At 40.4% G+C, this 17,180-nt stretch overlaps 4 protein-coding genes across 9 annotated transcripts; 3 read left to right on the forward strand and 1 right to left on the reverse strand.

The window, feature by feature from the left end:
* Window positions 1-252: 252 nt before the first annotated feature.
* kel (Kell metallo-endopeptidase (Kell blood group)) lies at window positions 253-5,532 on the forward strand. Of its 2 annotated transcripts, none has more exons than XM_034874149.1 (18): window positions 253-429; window positions 1,107-1,389; window positions 1,475-1,774; window positions 1,913-2,034; window positions 2,332-2,490; window positions 2,587-2,658; window positions 2,773-2,961; window positions 3,054-3,214; window positions 3,307-3,424; window positions 3,519-3,614; window positions 3,708-3,806; window positions 3,901-3,978; window positions 4,149-4,258; window positions 4,342-4,431; window positions 4,531-4,598; window positions 4,705-4,865; window positions 4,942-5,031; window positions 5,120-5,532. In XM_034874149.1, the coding sequence occupies exons 1-18, from the start codon at window positions 394-396 to the stop codon at window positions 5,264-5,266; spliced, it is 2,379 nt and encodes a 792-aa protein (XP_034730040.1). In that variant the 5' UTR covers window positions 253-393; the 3' UTR covers window positions 5,267-5,532. The 2 variants fall into 2 exon arrangements, with proteins under 2 accessions (XP_034730040.1, XP_034730041.1); XM_034874150.1 differs by having other exon boundaries at window positions 254-429; window positions 1,478-1,774.
* A 54-nt stretch (window positions 5,533-5,586) lies between these two features.
* Window positions 5,587-7,694, forward strand: LOC117946258 (histone H1.1-like). 3 transcript variants are annotated; one of them, XM_034874287.1, is made up of 4 exons: window positions 5,587-6,011; window positions 6,385-6,677; window positions 7,031-7,246; window positions 7,289-7,694. In XM_034874287.1, exons 1-4 carry the CDS (start codon window positions 5,792-5,794, stop codon window positions 7,634-7,636), a joined length of 1,077 nt encoding a protein of 358 aa, XP_034730178.1. In that variant the 5' UTR covers window positions 5,587-5,791; the 3' UTR covers window positions 7,637-7,694. The 3 variants fall into 3 exon arrangements, with proteins under 3 accessions (XP_034730178.1, XP_034730180.1, XP_034730177.1); XM_034874289.1 differs by having other exon boundaries at window positions 7,031-7,144; window positions 7,265-7,694; XM_034874286.1 differs by having other exon boundaries at window positions 7,031-7,694.
* Window positions 7,695-7,871: 177 nt separating this feature from the next.
* Window positions 7,872-10,619, reverse strand: emg1 (EMG1 N1-specific pseudouridine methyltransferase). Its single transcript, XM_034874383.1, has 5 exons — window positions 10,422-10,619; window positions 10,184-10,285; window positions 8,723-8,864; window positions 8,367-8,575; window positions 7,872-8,285 (listed from the first exon to the last, which is right to left on the reverse strand). Exons 1-5 carry the CDS (start codon window positions 10,569-10,571, stop codon window positions 8,172-8,174), a joined length of 717 nt encoding a protein of 238 aa, XP_034730274.1. The 5' UTR covers window positions 10,572-10,619; the 3' UTR covers window positions 7,872-8,171.
* A 263-nt stretch (window positions 10,620-10,882) lies between these two features.
* On the forward strand, window positions 10,883-17,072 carry nop2 (NOP2 nucleolar protein homolog (yeast)). Of its 3 annotated transcripts, none has more exons than XM_034874154.1 (16): window positions 10,883-11,123; window positions 11,690-11,818; window positions 11,953-11,995; window positions 12,075-12,139; window positions 12,872-13,149; window positions 13,420-13,633; window positions 13,720-13,919; window positions 14,145-14,234; window positions 14,627-14,714; window positions 14,841-14,981; window positions 15,410-15,549; window positions 15,641-15,730; window positions 15,848-15,970; window positions 16,072-16,169; window positions 16,269-16,405; window positions 16,500-17,072. In XM_034874154.1, the coding sequence occupies exons 2-16, from the start codon at window positions 11,710-11,712 to the stop codon at window positions 16,937-16,939; spliced, it is 2,256 nt and encodes a 751-aa protein (XP_034730045.1). In that variant the 5' UTR covers window positions 10,883-11,123; window positions 11,690-11,709; the 3' UTR covers window positions 16,940-17,072. The 3 variants fall into 3 exon arrangements, with proteins under 3 accessions (XP_034730045.1, XP_034730047.1, XP_034730046.1); XM_034874156.1 differs by having other exon boundaries at window positions 16,503-16,939; XM_034874155.1 differs by having other exon boundaries at window positions 11,015-11,123; window positions 11,706-11,818.
* Window positions 17,073-17,180: the final 108 nt, after the last annotated feature.

Here is a 17,180-nt window from a genome sequence, read left to right on the forward strand (position 1 = left end):
TTCAATGCAATACATCGTAACAATGTATGGGCAAAAGGAATTTGTTGGCCTCAACTTACCAGACCAAACCTTTGTGTTTTCAAACCTTTAACCCTGCATACAGGAGGAATACATTATTTTGTTAAAACAAGTTTAGTTTTTCCTGGGTTCACAAATCACGTAACAGCCACATGCATGCCTTTGAGAAGTTCTGGAAAGGAGAGTAAGACGTAGCCTGCAGAGTTTTTTTTTTTTTATCAGTGCGTCAGATGAGAGAAGAGAGTGATGGAGAGAGATAGACGGCTGAGATGACAGCTGTTTGACAGAGGGACAGCAGCAGGAGGGCGTATGTGATACATCAAATGTAAAAGACAGAGGACGCAACACGCAGGAGAAACAGAGCAAGACATTCATATGCTAAGAATGAGTGAAACTCCAATAGACCTTGAGGTAGGACCTTTCCAAAAAACTAAAAGTTGAAAGTTGTTATATTTGTTGTTTTGTCCAAATGGTTGTGAAGGCTTGTGTTTTTTTAGTTGCTGGAAACTGGAGCTAAGCCATATGTTCCTGGAAAATATTGTTTAAATGATGTGGTCTGGAGAGTTCTGCAATGCCTTCAAATTGTTTTGCTAATGTTTGTGTTGCCACATACAAACTGATTTGTTTTTTTTAACCAGCATTTTTTGGCAACTTTGGAAAACGTGTACATAGACAAGCTGCTGACAAGTGCCACTGAATATGCCGTATGATTCTACCAAACAGAAGTCAGTGGAGATGTTTATAGTAACATTTAAGCTAACGCCATGGTTGCTCTGATTAAAACTTGGAACACAGTAGTCAGAATAGAAATTCCTGTGTTGGGGTTGATGGAAATATTAAAAGGCCTCTTAGCGTTGTGTGGAAATGAAAGGACTCCAGCTGTGATCAGATGTAAAGAATGGATAGGTTTTGGGGAGAGGTGTGGAGATGGTCAGAGGTTTCTGGGACACTAGAACTCACTGGTGAGTCGTGTGGAGATGTTGTGGGCCCAGTCCAGTAAAAAAAAAAAAAAAAAAAATACATTTCCAAAAATACGATTGTGTCTCTGATGACTCATTCTTGTTTAACTTGCTCACTTCCAACCCCAGCTATCAGTCCAGCCATCGTCACAGCCGGAATCCGAGAGGGGGCAACAGCCTCCGCCTCTGTTTCAGCTGCCCTTCCCCACCCAAGATCCCTCGAACATCTATCAACAAACCCAGCTACAGCCTGAGCTACAGCTAACACAGAACCAAGCAAAGCCAGTGTGGATAAATCATCGAAAGCTTTTTCTCCTCTTTTTGGGGTTCTTTTTATGTGCTGCCATTGTGCTACTTATTTTCTATATGCATCATATTCTTCAAAATAAGAGCATAAACCAGAAAGACAAAGGTAGGCCTCAAGAGAAACACAACAGAATCACACCATTAATTCAGAATTTAACATTTTTTCTGACTCTTTTTTTCACTCTTTCCAATAGTGACTCCATGTCTCTCCCCAGCCTGTCAGTGGGCCTCGGCTCAACTGTCCATGTCTGCTGATCCCTTCACGCATCCCTGTGAATACTTCTTGTTCACATGTGGATCTGGCAGACTTTCACCAGACAGTGGGGGGAGGCAAAGAGGTCAGGGCATCCCTGGACATCCACAGAACCAAAGGGAAAAGGCAGTGTGGCCAGAGCGGAGAGGACAGAGTAAAGAGAAAGAAAACAGAGGACGGAGAGAGGAAAAACTGGATAGAAAAACTTTGCTGCTGCAGTATCTTAGGGAGATCTTGGGTAGTTGTCTGCAACTGAACTGTCCTGTAATGTTCACCACCCTACAATGCATTGCTTTATTCAATCATATGTCTGTATGAGAGAGTATATTTTATTAATGTATTGTCTAAATCATGTTTTCCTTGTTCTTTTTGTCAGACTCAAATGACACACCGGGTAGTAAAGCAGTGCAGAAGGCCAAAGGATTTTACTATTCCTGTTTGGACATCAAATCCATAGAGATGGCTGGAGCAGAACCCTTCCTTGCACTCATCCAGAAAGTAAGATAATGTTATGCCCTTGAAATGGGGGCCATTGGCTGATAAATGCAATGTTCCCTTATCACCTCTCTTTAAAGGTTAGGGGGAATACTGTGTCCGTTATTCATTTCATCTCAGGCAACACAAGCCACATAGAAATGATGCATCTTACCACGAACATGGCAGAATTTTTACCCATGCTAGCGACATGTCTGTCGCAATATTTCCCAAGCAAAAATATCCCCTCATCTTATGTCTCGTGCATGCCATATATGATGATTATATCCGATCTCTGTTGCTATCTCTCTGTGTATTCAGCTGGGAGGTTGGGCAGTATCAGGCCAGTGGAATAAGACTGATTTCAACTCCACCCTGAGCCTGCTCATGAGAGACTATGCCACCTTTCCATTCTTCAACCTTTATGTGGGCAAAGACCCAAATGAAATTGCCCGCGGGACAATCAAAAGATACATACAGGCCAGTATCCGTTAGAATAATTTGTCCTTACATGCTGGTGGGAGAACTACCATAGCAGGCATGTTGCTGTAACTTAAGTCTCCTCTCTTTCAACAGATTGATCAGCCAGATCTGTTAATCCCAATTGAATGGAACAGAAAGACACTGAAGTCTCAAGCTAAAACTCAGGTTGATGACTTTGCCAGACCACTATCAATTCAAGAAACGATTTTATTGGATGAATGATGTTAGTCCGTCCAACTAATGCATTCCTTTATCATTCTCCTGTCTCTTTTCATCCAGACGCTACGTCCCTTCTTGGCATCATGTCAGAGATACCTGGCACTGTTGGGGGCCCTGCCCAGCAGGAGCATGATCCATGTGGGCAACTTTATGTCTCTGTCCTCTGAGCTCGCTGTGGCTGCTGCACCTCTGGACTATCGCCTGTCGAAAGGGCAGCTCTATCAGCGCATGACCATCAAAGAGCTACAGGTACAAGAAAAGGGGATGTGTGTTGCTATTCACACATACTGTGTCTGAATCCAATGCGACAATTGATTTTCGTTATGTAAATATGCCAACAGAGCCAGGCCCCTGCCATTGATTGGCTGGGCTGTCTGAAGGCCGCTTTCCATCAACTGCCTCTCATCGAAGACGATCACGTCCTTCTGCATAACTTACCCTACATTGTGCAAATGTCCCGCATCATTGGCAAATGGCTGAACAAGCAAGAGCTGAGCACCAGGTACTGAAAGTGACACAAACCTCCCACAATCAAACATAGACTTTTCTGTTTTTCTTTTGTGACCTTGTGATGCCTGATTTGAATCCACTCAGCGGCCCCGTTCACACTTACATGGTTCTTAATCTGCTGCACACCTTGATACCTGCTCTAGACTCCAGGTTTTCTGAAACAGAGAAGAATTTGTCAGTGGCTCTAGGTAGAACCGAAGGGGTGAGTCAACACAGACAAAGTCCTTTAAAATACAAAAAACAACCTTTTTTGTTGGTTTGCTGAGTCACGTCTTCATTATGGGCTTATTCACCAGGCAGACCCTCGCTGGAAACACTGTGTGTTAGAGACTGAGAGAGGATTTGACTCTGTTCTTACACACCTTCTCAGTGAAAGGACAGCACGAAGAGACGTGAGTAGCTATTATGGGAAGTTGGGACATAATGAACAAAGCAGCAACTGAATTTTAAGGCGGATGTTTATTTAAGATCTTAATGTTCTACAGGCAGAGGAGATTATTCAAAATATCTTTTCCTCCTTCAAGTCCAAATTGCATGAACTTAAGTGGACAGATCAGAACTCTCTCCGCTCCGTCATGAAAAAGGTAACAAGTGAAACAGGAGATGTTATTGTACTTCTTTAAACTGGATTTTGTTTGGCTTTTGATACTGTATCAATAAAGGTATGTCTTCCTCCAGGTTCAGTCTTTAATTCCAAGACTTTGGACTACAAAACGGATCTTGGGTGAGGCTGAACTTGACCTGCTATTTTCCAAGGTACATTACATACCTCTGCTGACTCTAACACAGGTATAACAACAATGCTTTAACCAGAGTTAAACCCACCTATACTTAATTAACACAACTTTGTCTAATGTAATTTGTATTGCCCGTATCTATTGTGGAACTCAATGGGAAAAACTAAAACTACTCAGTTTTGATTCCAGGTGACAATCAGTGCCACACACAGTTTCTTCTCCAACTACGTCCAGCTACTGACCTTGTGGCAAAAGAGACTCCGTCAACTCTTGACTGAGCAGACTAAGGAGGCTGATATGTAAGTGTCTGCCTCTATTCTTAAAGATGAGAATTGATATGAATGTTTTGAGCATGCAATTCATCTTTTCATGTTTCTTTTAGTCTGTCTGTCACACCATTTATCCTGGGTGATGAGCTCCTCTTTCCCATGGGAATGTTTATCCCTCCTCTCTTCCATCCTACCTATCCTAGGTAAAGTCTACATGGATTTTACTATTAAATGGTTTTCATATAAGATATAACACCGACTGTGGCACATTTTAGAACACACTTTGTTTTCTTTCTTAACAGGGCAATGAATTATGGTGTAATAGGTTTTCTTATCGCCAAAGATATACTCCACCTGATTCTGCCCAACAGTAAGAGAAGCTCACATTTGTCTCTCTCTCACACACACACACAAATAACACTCCACCTACAGATGGTTTGACGCAGTATCACATCAATCTATTTGTTGTGTTGCAGTTTACTCTCAAAGTGAGACTGTGCATGCTGTGGGGGAATGTGTGTGGGCTCACTACCTCGCTGTGACAGAAAAAGCAGGCCGAGGTGGGGCGTTTTCTCTCTCAGCAGCACAGAAGCAGGAGTTGTGGGTGCAGTATTCTGCGCTGCAGATAGCATTGCAGGTGAGCAGCCATCTTCAGGTTTTTGCTTGTGGGTGTTCAACAACACTGAGCTCATACATCCACATTTTTTCCTCAGGCTTATCATCAGAGTCTGATGAACCATCCGAGTGACCCTTCCATCTTAGGACTATCACAGACACGTTTGTTTCTCACATCTTTTTCTCAGGTACTGTGCTTCTATTAGTAGGTTACAATTGTCATCTCCTTTCCCCTCAACTACTGATCGCATGACTTTTATTATATCACTTTTCCAGGTTAACTGTGACTCAGACCCCTACCGTGAATTCATGCCCTTGGAGCCCTCCTTCTTGATTACAGTGATTTGTGCCAAATCTGACCTGTGTCCTACAAGCATGCAGTGCCCCAGTGAAACCCAGCACCATTCATTACAAACATGCTGAGTACACTGTGAAGACCTGCACTCGTTTTTTGTTGTTATTATATATTAATATTGATTGTCCGACAAAACTATCCACTTGGTGCTATCGAAATTAAGTGCACGGTGGATGTTTATAAACTGTTATAAATATAGTTTATTTATTATAAGAGTCAATTGTGAGAGTACACTGACATTGTTTGTACAGTGACTGCTAGTTGTACAGATTGCTAGTTGTGCATAGATTGCACAAGCAGTTACATATTTATGTAAATACAATAAACATTAGAAGAAGTTTTTTGTCATAGGTCCACTTTATCACTTCTGCTGCCATGGTAAAAACGATTAGTTTTAAATGAGCTACTGTCTCCTGGGTGATGGAGACAATCATCTCCCACAGCAACTAAATGATTATTTTTGAAAACCAAACAAAATCACAAGCTTACCAAATAAAAATCCGGCCATACGTGCCTGGCAAACCTTCCAACAATCAGCTGGCGAGTTTTTTTTTTATTTTCTTACCGAAATATGAAATAGTCTAGCGGCAAAAATGAGGAGGAAAGCCACAGCCAAATGCGCAAAGGGAAATACCAACATTAAAGCAAGAGAAAATACTCAGCTAAAGGTAATAAAACAAATAGGACGACCTACCAAAACTCCGACAGGGAAAGGCCTTGGAAAAGCAGGAGCCAAGCGTTTGGGCCGACTTCTAAAACGAGCCATCCAGGACCCGGAGGAGTCCACCGCAACGGGAAAAGTTTCTCTGCCAAGTGAGTAACTAGCTAGCTAACCGCTACAGTCATTTTAGCTATCAGTAAGCTAACCTTAGCAAAACAACACGTTATTTGTATACAAACTTGACAGCATTTCAAGTTGAGTTTTTTGGCAAACATTAGCGTTAGCTAGCTAGTCTGTCTGGTAATGTTTTAACTTGCTCCAGTCAAGTAGCCAATGTAACGTTAGCTTGGTAAAAACTGAATTTTAAGTAGTTATAATTAATTTATATTCATCAAAAGGTTATGATTTGAATTGGTTCCTTGGAAGAAGTTACACATTCTGTATTACAGAATTTTTTTTAAAATTTGCTTTAAATTTATTTATTTTTTACGTCACCCAGCCTTCTTTTCTTTATTGATCTTTCAGAGACTCCTGTTCGCCTTTTCAAGCATCAGATTCAAACTAAGGCTGAAAATGCACCAAAGACAAACACTTCAATACCGGCCTCGCATCATGTTCCCCAGCTCATCCTCAATGTTGTTTCCCAGTGCAAACACCGAGGTGGCATCTCCATGGCAGAGCTCAAGCAGACTTTGGCTGCTGGAGGCTACAATGTCACCAAGAACAACAGGCGGGTGAACGTGGCGACTCAAAGACTGATTAACAACGACAAACTTGTACGAACTACAAGGAATGTAACGTTCAGACTCAACAATGAGGTAAAATATCCATTGCCTGTATAATGTGTTAACTTGTTTTCCCATAAAGGGTTTAGTTAACAGGACATACAACACTGAATCACTAACAGTAATGCAGAAATGTTTTGCTGCATTGTTTGTAGATGTTAAACATATCGTTTATTGGGCCAAAAGCAGAACATACTGGAAAGTTTCAATCCATTGAAAGCAGCAGCCCTTTTCTTCCCAATGTGATGCAGTGTTAACTTGACTTTTAAATTCCAATGCACAAGTTAGAGACAACAAATTTGTCTTATAGAAAATATAAACAAAACAGCGTTGACACTTTAATTTGAACCCCCCTTTTTTTTTTTCTTCTTTTTTTCAAAAATCAGAAACAAACAAGCGGTGTGGTATCGCCACAACTGAAAGGAGTTCTGAAGAAGAGCACAACCGCCACCAAATCCTCCCAAGAAGCAGAAAATTCACAGAGACAGGCCAAAAAGACTCCCAAACAAACAGACAAGACTCGTAAGCCAGCCGCCAAATTACCAAAACGCAAGACTCTGAAGCCAGCAGCCAAATCACCAAAACCAAAACGCAAGACTCGTAACCCAGCAGCTAAATCACCAAAACCAAAAGGCAAGACTCTGAAGCCAGCAGCCAAATCACCAAAACCAAAACGCAAGACTCGTAAGCCAGCAGCTAAATCACCAAAACCAAAAGGCAAGACTCGTAAGCCAGCAGCTAAATCACCAAAACCAAGACAGCAGACACCCAAAGCAAGAAGAAAATCACCAAAGCCAACAGGGAAGAAAAGCAGATCTGAAACGAAATGCGTGGCACGGGTTCGAAAGGCACCAAGGAAGGCTCAAAGAGCTCAGAGACGTCGACCAAAGCAAAACCAGCATCCGTATAAATCTTCCCGGAAAAGCCAGCAACCAAGGCCAAGATTAAAAACACAACGTCGAGTTACCAGGAGAAGAGCTTACTACTATTAGCATTTAGATTATTTAATGGTGAGCAGTAATAAACTCAAACTTTTCTAGCACCCTGAAATTGTTTATTTATTTTGATGCATCTGCAGAGTTGAAAATGTATTTCTCTAATGTCTTATTTTTATTTTACACTCAGGCTTCGTGTTCTCAGGGTAATCCATGTACTTATAACCTTGGAATATTTTGAATCTGCTATGTATTTCACTTTTCTCAGTCTAAATGAAAGAAACCACATAACTTAGTCAAATATTTTAATGTAAATGTACTGATTGATAATCCCAAACTCAGTAATTGTTGCAATTGAGAATGGTATAAAAAAACAGCTATGCTTCTACATGAAAAGGAAACACTGGGTAAAGAAACCTATGTATATTCCACATGGTGGCCAAACACCATCATACAAGTATACACATACGGGATACATGTCTGTAGTCCATGCAGCATCACTGGTGAAATGGACATCTTATCCATTCCTAGTCCATTAAAAGAAGTCCATGTACTCCACATCTCTGCCAGGTGAACAGCAGCAGTTTGACTGTCACACGACACCCCACACTTCCTCGAAAGCAGAGCACATCTTGGCACAGGTCAGTGCTGCAGAGAGGGGATAATTACTGATGGACACCGTCTTCTCTGTGTAGTCCACATTCACCTAATAAAAAGACAAAGGAATAAGTAACAGATATGTGATGCTTAAAGCAGGGAATCTGCTAACATTAAAGCCATTTCTCACCGCTCCGTGTGCAAACGCTCCAACCACCACTGCAGCAGGTCCCTCCGGCACCAAAGACCGAGGACAGACAGCCTCTCCAGCAGCAGAGAAGGAGGTGGATATGCGGGGGCAGCCGGGAGGCAGGTGGTCGGACACTGGGTTTTTAATCATCCTCAGAAGCTTCTGAGGACCATCAGCAGCCCTGACACTCAGCTTGTGCAGCAGCTGAACTAAAATAAGAGAAGAAAAAATAATTACGAGATTAGCTAAAGAGTGTTGTCAAGGACATGAAACATAACATGCTTTTGTACTTTGCCTACACAAAGATAAATGTAACACAGAAAGCATTTAAAGTGCATTTAAAGTTGGTAGTTTACCCATAAGGCCACAGAAGCGAGTGAAGGTTCTTGGGATGCGGGTCTGTGGGTTGATCTCTATTAAGGCATTTTTCTCTGTGTGGATGTAAACTTGCAAAAGGCCTGCCCTGTTTAGTGGACTGTCCATCAGCATGAGCAAACACTGAAAAAGGAAATAAGATATTTAAGTTAAAAATAATTCAACTTTATTTATTTTTTAAATTGCTACTACTGACATAAAAGATACAATATAATAAGCCGATGCACCAATATGTATTTTGTAGCTCACATGCTTGAGGTAAATAGTTTTTTAACATGACTAAATGCTGCTATTATTATAATTATAAGTTTCATCAAGTGAACACTAAGAAAAGCTCTACAATTCAACCAATACTGGCAGTAAAATTAAATGTATACCACTAATAGCTGATATGCATTGAAAATAGACTATTTGACATACTATATTAGTGCATCTCAAACAACGGGCTACAGGAACATTTTAATTCACTGCAGGACTCGAAAATGACTTATTTTGACAATGACAATATTTGTAGTAGATGGAAAACAACACTGGAGGTGTTAAGGTTGAGCTCTACATTTGATATTTTACAAACTTGTCAGTGTTCTCTGATGAATAAACAATGTAATGGTGACACTGTTTCTATAAGTGCACCACTGCCCTCTTGTTATTTGATATCTGACATATGAGCCCAAACGTATTTCTGTGTACATGCTGATACCAAAAGTATTTGGTTGGGGTTGTACCGAAATGGTGGAAATCATGAAGTCTTTTTTAACAAAACAGTCAGCAAAATACATGATGTAGTGGAATTTCCCAAAACACCATGTTGTAGTAACATGAGACAGAGAGAAAACTTAAGACTACCTTGGGTCATCATAGGGGACGAGAATATTCGGCCAGTCTCTTAATAACCAAACCTTTTCATGCATGAATAGGTTTGTCTCTGTACAGAGTCAGGGAGTCTAAACAGCTGCATGATTTGGTGATGTTTTCCTCCACGACTGTCTCCTTTTGGAGGTCAGAGGAAACAGTGGAATGTGGCCTGCCACAGTTTCAGTTTCATGTATCGCAGAACTAGGCTTTGATTTGGGCGCCATCTATATCTTGGCATAACAAACTTGACAGCTTTGTCTAGAGTTATCAGGTAAAGGCACAAACCCTCAGAGTTGAGAAAGACACTGCAAAACTGCACATGATGGTTGAATCGTATTTTTTACCTTAATCTCTTCGATTGAGATTAATAAATGTTTGTTTGTAAGACGTCAAAGTCTCCCGAACCTACATGTATCCAGAAGTTAAGCTACTACTGAGTTTAACATTACACATGTTATGAAGAATTGGCGATAATTAAATAAACCGAACATGCTCTTTATTTTACGTTACATAAATCTGGCTATAGGTCATGACAAACATGAATGAAAAACACAGTTGTACATACTATTCTAAATGAGTGCCTTTACCTGATGTGTGATGTCTGGTCTTATATGTCCCGGATTCCTTCCACTTTTGACGATTATATTTTTGTGTTGGTCACAGTTCAACAGCTCAAAGGTTTTTCCGACCTAGGAAACACAAAGCATGTACTTATTGTATTAGTTAAACCCAATTTTAAAAAGGTATGGTTGCTCATGTCACTTCCACTCGTGGCAGGTAGGTGCTACATCACAACAGCATACAAACACGACCGTGACGCTTTACCTTCACTGTTTCTAACGATGCTCCCTCCAGAATAACAACTAGTCTCCTCTCTGACATACGGTCGTGCAGGCTGCGGAGATGTTTGGCTGGTTTTGGTTCATATTCGTCCAAATGTTCAAGACCACGCTTCTTCTCATTAGGAGCCGCCATGATACCTTTAGGTGGACTGTCGCGGAATGTGTGCGTCACGACAGTTTCGCTAACTAAGGTTAAGTTGCCACACTGCTGCTTAATATCTGGCTTTACTAACGAAAGCATACTGGAAGAAAATAGTTAGATGAATGGAAAACTAACTGATGAGTTAATGTATGGTTATTTTTCCGGTTTTCTTTTTTAACGTGTATTGGCCAAATGAAAAAAGCTTCGCGGCTGGTGAAAAATAATAGGTTTTAGGTTTTATAATAGGTGGTTAGACTGTATAGTCTGTATTCAAAACCAAAACCGTAGACTTGTCAAAACATCCTTTGGTCTAAATCATAGACTGTATATTATTATATCAACACTCTTAACACACTCGTAACACTCTCCTTATCTTTAGCATGGGCCAATCCTAGCGCTTGAATGCAACGCGGTGTGTGTCTTGCTTTACCTCACTTGTATGCGCCGGATGCTCTTCCACAACGTGTTGAAGTAAACTCACGTGTGGGTTTTAATCTTACACCGTATAATCAGAAGTCGGGTCAAAAAGAGACAGAATCATCGGTGAGTATGTTGGGAATTGTTGCTGAGCTCATTAGTCAAAGAGTCAGTCAGACAGTGTTAATAACCGATGTCTGTGTATTAACTTGCAAACACGACATATTGGATCAACTAGCTAGCGTTAACTGTGCTGTAAGAGGTCGTCACAGCTTATTCTACCGTTACTGTGTCACAACTAGTGTTTGAACGCCTTGGAATTTAACATTTAGGGTAGCTATTTCCCCATGAATGTAATTTTGAGTTCATGTGAAGTACCATAAAACTATTAGTAAAAGATGTGATTTGAGGCCTAAAGTTACCTCATGATCACTTTTAAATGAGATGCCGATGGAAGTAAATGTCAATGGGTTTAAGGAATATTATTATTGTTAGTTTTTTACCATAAGAAATTCAGTGCAGCAGAGTTCTTGACTGTATGTATGTGTAGGAATAACAGTTACCCACTAACTTACAACACAACATGGTCTCAAGACCGGACTGAGAGCGGCATCTGTTCGCATACACTGACATTGTTATTTTACACTTGTTTTTGGAAAGATTAAATAATAATTTTTCTCTGCTTTTAAAAGTGTCTGTGTAAGTCATAGTCATGGGTCGGAAGTTGGATCCCACCAACAAGGTGAAGCGAGGACCAGGGAGGAAATCCAGAAAGCAGAAAGGAGCGGAGACCGAGTTGGCCAAGTTTATAACTAATGATGGTAACTATCAACTATTTATAAAGACGCCCGTCAACTGTGGAAATCTATACCATAAAGCTTAACAATAATTCACAACTTTGACAATGATTATAGCTTTTTTGTTTTTACAATGTTTTATTTTAATTTTTTTGCAGATGAAACTGCACCAAAGCGCCTGTCAAGTAGAGGCAGAAAAAGGTAAAAGTCGGACGGATTACGCAATATGAAATACTATCAATCTGTTAACAAGTTGCTCATTCATGTTGTTATTTAACAGAGCTGCAAAAAGAGTCCAGAACTCGAAAAAGCCTAAAGATGCTGAAGAGGAACAGCTCAAGAAAGGTAACTAAGCCACTGTCTGCCTCTGTGTCGCTTTTAGATCCCAGAGCTGCTCTGGGTCCTCCACACTGTGACTACACACCAGTCCTATAATGTGAATGAGGATGTTTCCGGACATCTGAAGTTTTAACTTTTTTTTTATTTTTTAAAGTTGCGATATATGATTTTAAATTTCATCCCTAATTGTCTTAAAGGTCCCATGACATGCTGCTTTTTGATGCTGGCAGCTGGTTTTTAACAACTGCCACTTTGCTTGTTTAAAAGCCACAATGTCTCTCTCTTTCCATGGCGAGGCCAAATTCTCTAGGTGGGTAGAGCAGGGGAAGGGGAGGTAACTTTAACCACCAAGATTCCAGATCGGTCCATCTGAGCTTTCTATTGCTCAAAGGCAGAGCAGGATACCCAAGGCTCGGTTTACAAGTTGTGGCATTTCTAGCTGCTGGGGGACCATAGGCAGGCTGGGGGAACTCTAATTAATGTTAAAAAACCTCATAAAGTGACATTTTCATGCCAGGGGACCTTTTAAAAAAAATCTTAAATCTGACTTGGTGAAACATGCAGAAACGATGTTATACACAAGTGCCGATAATTATAATCCAGCACCTGCAAACAAGAAAAACATGAAATAGTCACACAGTGTTTGAAATGTTGCCAAAGTGTTGTTATTTTTGTGAATATTATTTCTAATCAATCACAATATGTACATGGCATTTGTCTGGTATTTTTTCTCTAAAGGATTCACTGATGAGAACAGTAAATGGTTGAAACCAGCTAAGAAAAAGCGCAAAATTGATGAACCCAAAAATGAGGATGACAGTGATGAACACTGGGAGGAAGATGATGACGATGAAGAGGAGGAGCCGAAGCTGAAGAAGGGAGGAAAAGACCAAGGAAAGAAGGAGGAGGAGGAGGAGGAGGATGATGATGATGAAGATGAAATGGTTGACGACTATGGTACACTCGATGACGGCAGTGGTGAGGAAGCAGTGGAAGAAGAAAGTGATGGGGAGGAAGTATGTGAGATGCTTCTACTCTAACCTTTTTACCAACCACCACTTTGTTGTGTTATTCGGTGTTCAAGACTGGAAATTTGACATAAAAAAATGGTGATTCAAATGTCAAAATCTAAAAATTGCTAAAACTGCAAATTTGCTGGTGCAATCCCTGATTTCACTTCACTGTTGATGTATTAAACTGTGCTATTGGTTGTTGCCACCAAGTATTTTTCAAATTTTAAGGGTGGTCAATGTGGTAAACATAGTTGTACTTTCCTTTTTATTTAGCTTCTTCCCATTGAGCGTGCAGCCAAGAAAGCAAAAAAGCTGCAGGAAACCATGGCTCTAGAGAGTGATGACGATGACGATGATGAGAAGGAAGATGACGATGAAGAGGAAAAGAAATCCGAGGCTGACATGGACGAGGAAGACACTGTGCAGGCCAACATGGATGAAATGGATAAATTTAGGCTACCTGGTGTAGAGGAAAGCGAGAGGGAAGGTGAGTACATTAGTTTTTTTACAATTAGATTCTTCTCTTTTGTTTTGCAAGAATTCTAAATCCTCTTTTCTTATCGACATTGTTAGGCATCATGTCTCTGGACCTGAAGACAATCCATCAAAGAATAAAGGACAACATTGATGTCCTTTGTAATTTCGCAACCAAAAGGGAAGAGGGGAAAGAGAGAGCAGAGTACATCTCTCTTTTGAAGAAGGATCTCTGTACTTATTACAGCTACAACCACTTCCTTATTGAGAAATTAATGGACCTCTTCCCTCTTTCAGAGGTGTGTGCCTTGTTTCTCTCTCCCTGTAGTACTAAAGACCGCACAATGGGATCTTCTTCTCATGATCCGAACTGAGTGATGCACACAATTTTAATAGTTTGAACATGTGGTTGTTGTCAAGACCTGATTGAGAGTGTGTGTTGAATTTATTGTTTTTTGACTGCAGTTTTTATTTTTTGTATTTTTTTGTATTAACATGTTTGTTTTCTTCCTTTTTGCTTACAGCTGGTTGATTTCCTCGAGGCCAATGAAATTCAGAGACCTGTCACTATCCGGACCAACACACTGAAAACAAGGAGGAGGGATCTTGCACAGGTACAGTAACTGCTCGGGGTGGAAGAGAGATGAAATGGCCAGTTACAATATTTTCAAATGTCAAAATTTCTAATGTTAGTCAACTTACATAAAAGCACAAAGTAGGGATACAATTGATTTGTTATTTTGACGGCACTATGAGGACATAACATTAAAATGCAGTTAGCAGAACAAAAAATAATGCTCGCAGTTGCCTCTTGAGAGAAAAAGTGGCTGAAATAAATAGAAGAATATTCAGATGAAAAGATACAAATGTCTGGCTTCATGGTGAGAACGTCATTAACCAGGAAACCACCACTGCACACAAGGAAAACCTTTGCATTGTGTAATGTGAAATGCTGCCTTCGGGTGATCCTATATTGAACTCTGTGGTCTGGTTTTTCCTTGTTTAGGCCTTGATCAACAGGGGAGTGAACCTTGATCCACTGGGGAAATGGTCTAAAGTGGGTTTGGTCATCTATGACTCCTCAGTACCTGTAGGTATGTGTCACCACATTCACGTCGTTGATTTTACTTGAGCTAGTAAGGATCTTTTAATGGAAAATATCTGAAGCTGACTGTCACCTCACAAACTATAACTGTAACTCTTTCCATGTTTTAAAACAGGTGCAACCCCAGAGTATCTGTCTGGTCAGTACATGCTGCAAGGAGCCTCCAGTTTTCTGCCCGTCATGGCGCTCTCTCCACAGGAGGGAGAGCTAGTGTTAGACATGAGTTCAGCCCCAGGAGGCAAGACCACCTATATTGGTAAGATGTGCTGCAGTTGTATATCATTAGACTAATTTTAGGTTGCATTTCAAATTGTATAATGTAGACTAGGGCTGCAACAAATGATTATTTTCAATACGGATTAACCTGCAGAAAGTTTTCTTGATTCATGGATTAACTGTTTTGTATATAAAATGTCACAACATTGTGAATACCATACCAGTTATAACTTACTAAAGCCCAACAGGATGTATTTATATTCCTGGTTTTATCCAACCAACAGATTATTACAATTTATTACAGTTGAGAAGCTGGAACCAATGACCAAAAAATAACGGAAACAAACTTTAAAGTTAATTAAATATCACAATAGCCTTGTTCCAAGTGCAATGTAGACCACGGCAAACTTTTCTCACATGCAAGTTAAATTATTTTTTTAACGTTGTATGTGAACGTTCCACCCTCAGCTCAGCTGATGAGAAATACGGGGATGATCGTGGCTAACGATGCCAACGCTGACAGATTGAAGAGTGTGGTAGGCAACGTCCACCGTCTGGGTGTCACCAACACTGTTATCTGCAACTACGATGGAAGGCAGTTCCCAAAGGTATTGTTTATACATCTGTAGAAAAAAAACACTATCTCTGTGGTTTACATTGACTCTAGAGTTTTAAAGAGTCTACTGACTTTGCCTACAGGTGATGGGTGGGTTTGATAGAGTGCTGCTTGATGCTCCGTGCTCAGGCACAGGAGTTATTGCTAAAGATCCAGCTGTGAAGACCAGTAAGGTAAAACACCATTCACTATTTGAGTATACACTAAAACACATGTATACTTTGGGTTTTAAGTAATGTAAAAAAAAAAAGATAATATTTTTTATCATGCCCCCTCCTATTTCCTGACAGGATGAGGCCGACATCCAGCGCTCTGCTCACTTGCAGAAAGAATTGATTTTATCTGCAATTGACTCTGTCAATGCAGAGTCCCCTACAGGAGGATATCTGATCTACTGCACGTGTTCAATAATGGTATTTGTACTGTATATGCAGCAAATGTATTCTTAGGTTTATGTTCTTCGTGAGTATTTTAGCAGGCAGGTTTGGGTATTGATCAAAATGTCATCCACCAGGTGGAGGAGAATGAATGGGTGGTGGACTACGCTTTAAAGAAAAGGAATGTAAAATTAGTTTCAACTGGACTTGACTTTGGCAAGGAAGGCTTCACCAGGTAAATAAGCTAACCAATGGGATTTTACATAGTGGTAGAGATATTGAAAAGCCTAGTACTCTGATCTTCAACCCTAAAAATGTTTTCCCATTCTTTCAGGTTCAAAGAACGTAGATTCCACCCTACTCTGCGAATGTCTCGCAGATTTTACCCTCATTCCCATAATATGGATGGGTTTTTTGTGGCCAAGCTGAAGAAATTCTCCAATGTTATTCCAACTGCACCAGCAGCAAAAGGTAACACTTTCTACGTGCACATGGCAACTTTTATCATGATAGTTACCCTGTTTAACAACAACAACAACAACAACTCATCCTGTGTTTATTTATGTAGAAGAAGACATTGCAGATGCTCCTGAGGCGACAGCTGTAACAAACTCACCTGAAGAGAAACCATCCAAAAGTAGCAAGACAAAGAAGATTGTCCCCGCAAAAGCAGGCGGCTTAAAGACGAAACCCCGAGCCAATGGAACAGAAGCCAAGAAAAGGGCAAATGCCAAGCCAAAAGGCAAAAAGGACTTATCTGCTGGACCAAAAAAAGCAAAGGTCGCCATGATGGATGGAGCGACTGTAAAGGGGACGGAAGCCAAGAAGCCTGCAGTGAAGACAGCTGATGAAACTAAAGTTTCAAAGGCTGACAAAAAAGAAGGGAGCAGATTTGAAAAAAAGCAAGGCAAAAAGAGAAAAACACCCATGAAGGCAAAGGACAGAATGGGAAAGAATAAATTCAGAAAGTTGAAGCACCTGTTGGGAAAACAAGGCGGAGAGTGATGGTGTGTACAGCTTCATACATTGTTCTAGATTATGTAAGAGCTTTGTCGCGCTTTAGTATGGACCCAAAGCCCTTCAGCTAACAAGTGTGAAAGCCGTTCATTCAGAGAAGCAATTCTGTATGTGTCAGTCAGATATTATTTGTAATGCCTGTGTACAAATGAACTGGACTGGTTAGTTGTATTCACTCTCCCTTTTTTATTTGTTCCAGATTATTCATTATGTTTGTCTGATGAGTTAA

Source organism: Etheostoma cragini, chromosome 6 (genome assembly GCF_013103735.1).
Source record: "Etheostoma cragini isolate CJK2018 chromosome 6, CSU_Ecrag_1.0, whole genome shotgun sequence".
Taxonomy (NCBI): Eukaryota; Metazoa; Chordata; class Actinopteri; order Perciformes; family Percidae; genus Etheostoma; species Etheostoma cragini.

Coding starts and splice junctions, on each gene's coding strand:
- kel (XM_034874149.1), top strand. CDS start 394: ATGCTAAGAATGAGTGAAACTCCAATAGACCTTGAG. Junction 3,425..3,518: donor CTCTAGGTAGAACCGAAGGG/GTGAGTCAACAC, acceptor CTTATTCACCAG/GCAGACCCTCGCTGGAAACA. Junction 4,432..4,530: donor TTCCATCCTACCTATCCTAG/GTAAAGTCTACA, acceptor CTTTCTTAACAG/GGCAATGAATTATGGTGTAA.
- LOC117946258 (XM_034874286.1), top strand. CDS start 5,792: ATGAGGAGGAAAGCCACAGCCAAATGCGCAAAGGGAAATACCAACATT. Junction 6,012..6,384: donor GGGAAAAGTTTCTCTGCCAA/GTGAGTAACTAG, acceptor TTGATCTTTCAG/AGACTCCTGTTCGCCTTTTC. Junction 6,678..7,030: donor CGTTCAGACTCAACAATGAG/GTAAAATATCCA, acceptor TTCAAAAATCAG/AAACAAACAAGCGGTGTGGT.
- emg1 (XM_034874383.1), bottom strand. CDS start 10,571: ATGGCGGCTCCTAATGAGAAGAAGCGTGGTCTTGAACATTTGGACGAA. Junction 8,865..10,183: donor GACCAGACATCACACATCAG/GTAAAGGCACTC, acceptor TTCCTTTTTCAG/TGTTTGCTCATGCTGATGGA. Junction 8,576..8,722: donor TCGCTTCTGTGGCCTTATGG/GTAAACTACCAA, acceptor CTCTTATTTTAG/TTCAGCTGCTGCACAAGCTG.
- nop2 (XM_034874154.1), top strand. CDS start 11,710: ATGGGTCGGAAGTTGGATCCCACCAACAAGGTGAAGCGAGGACCAGGG. Junction 13,150..13,419: donor AAGAAAGTGATGGGGAGGAA/GTATGTGAGATG, acceptor CTTTTTATTTAG/CTTCTTCCCATTGAGCGTGC. Junction 15,550..15,640: donor ATGGAAGGCAGTTCCCAAAG/GTATTGTTTATA, acceptor CTTTGCCTACAG/GTGATGGGTGGGTTTGATAG.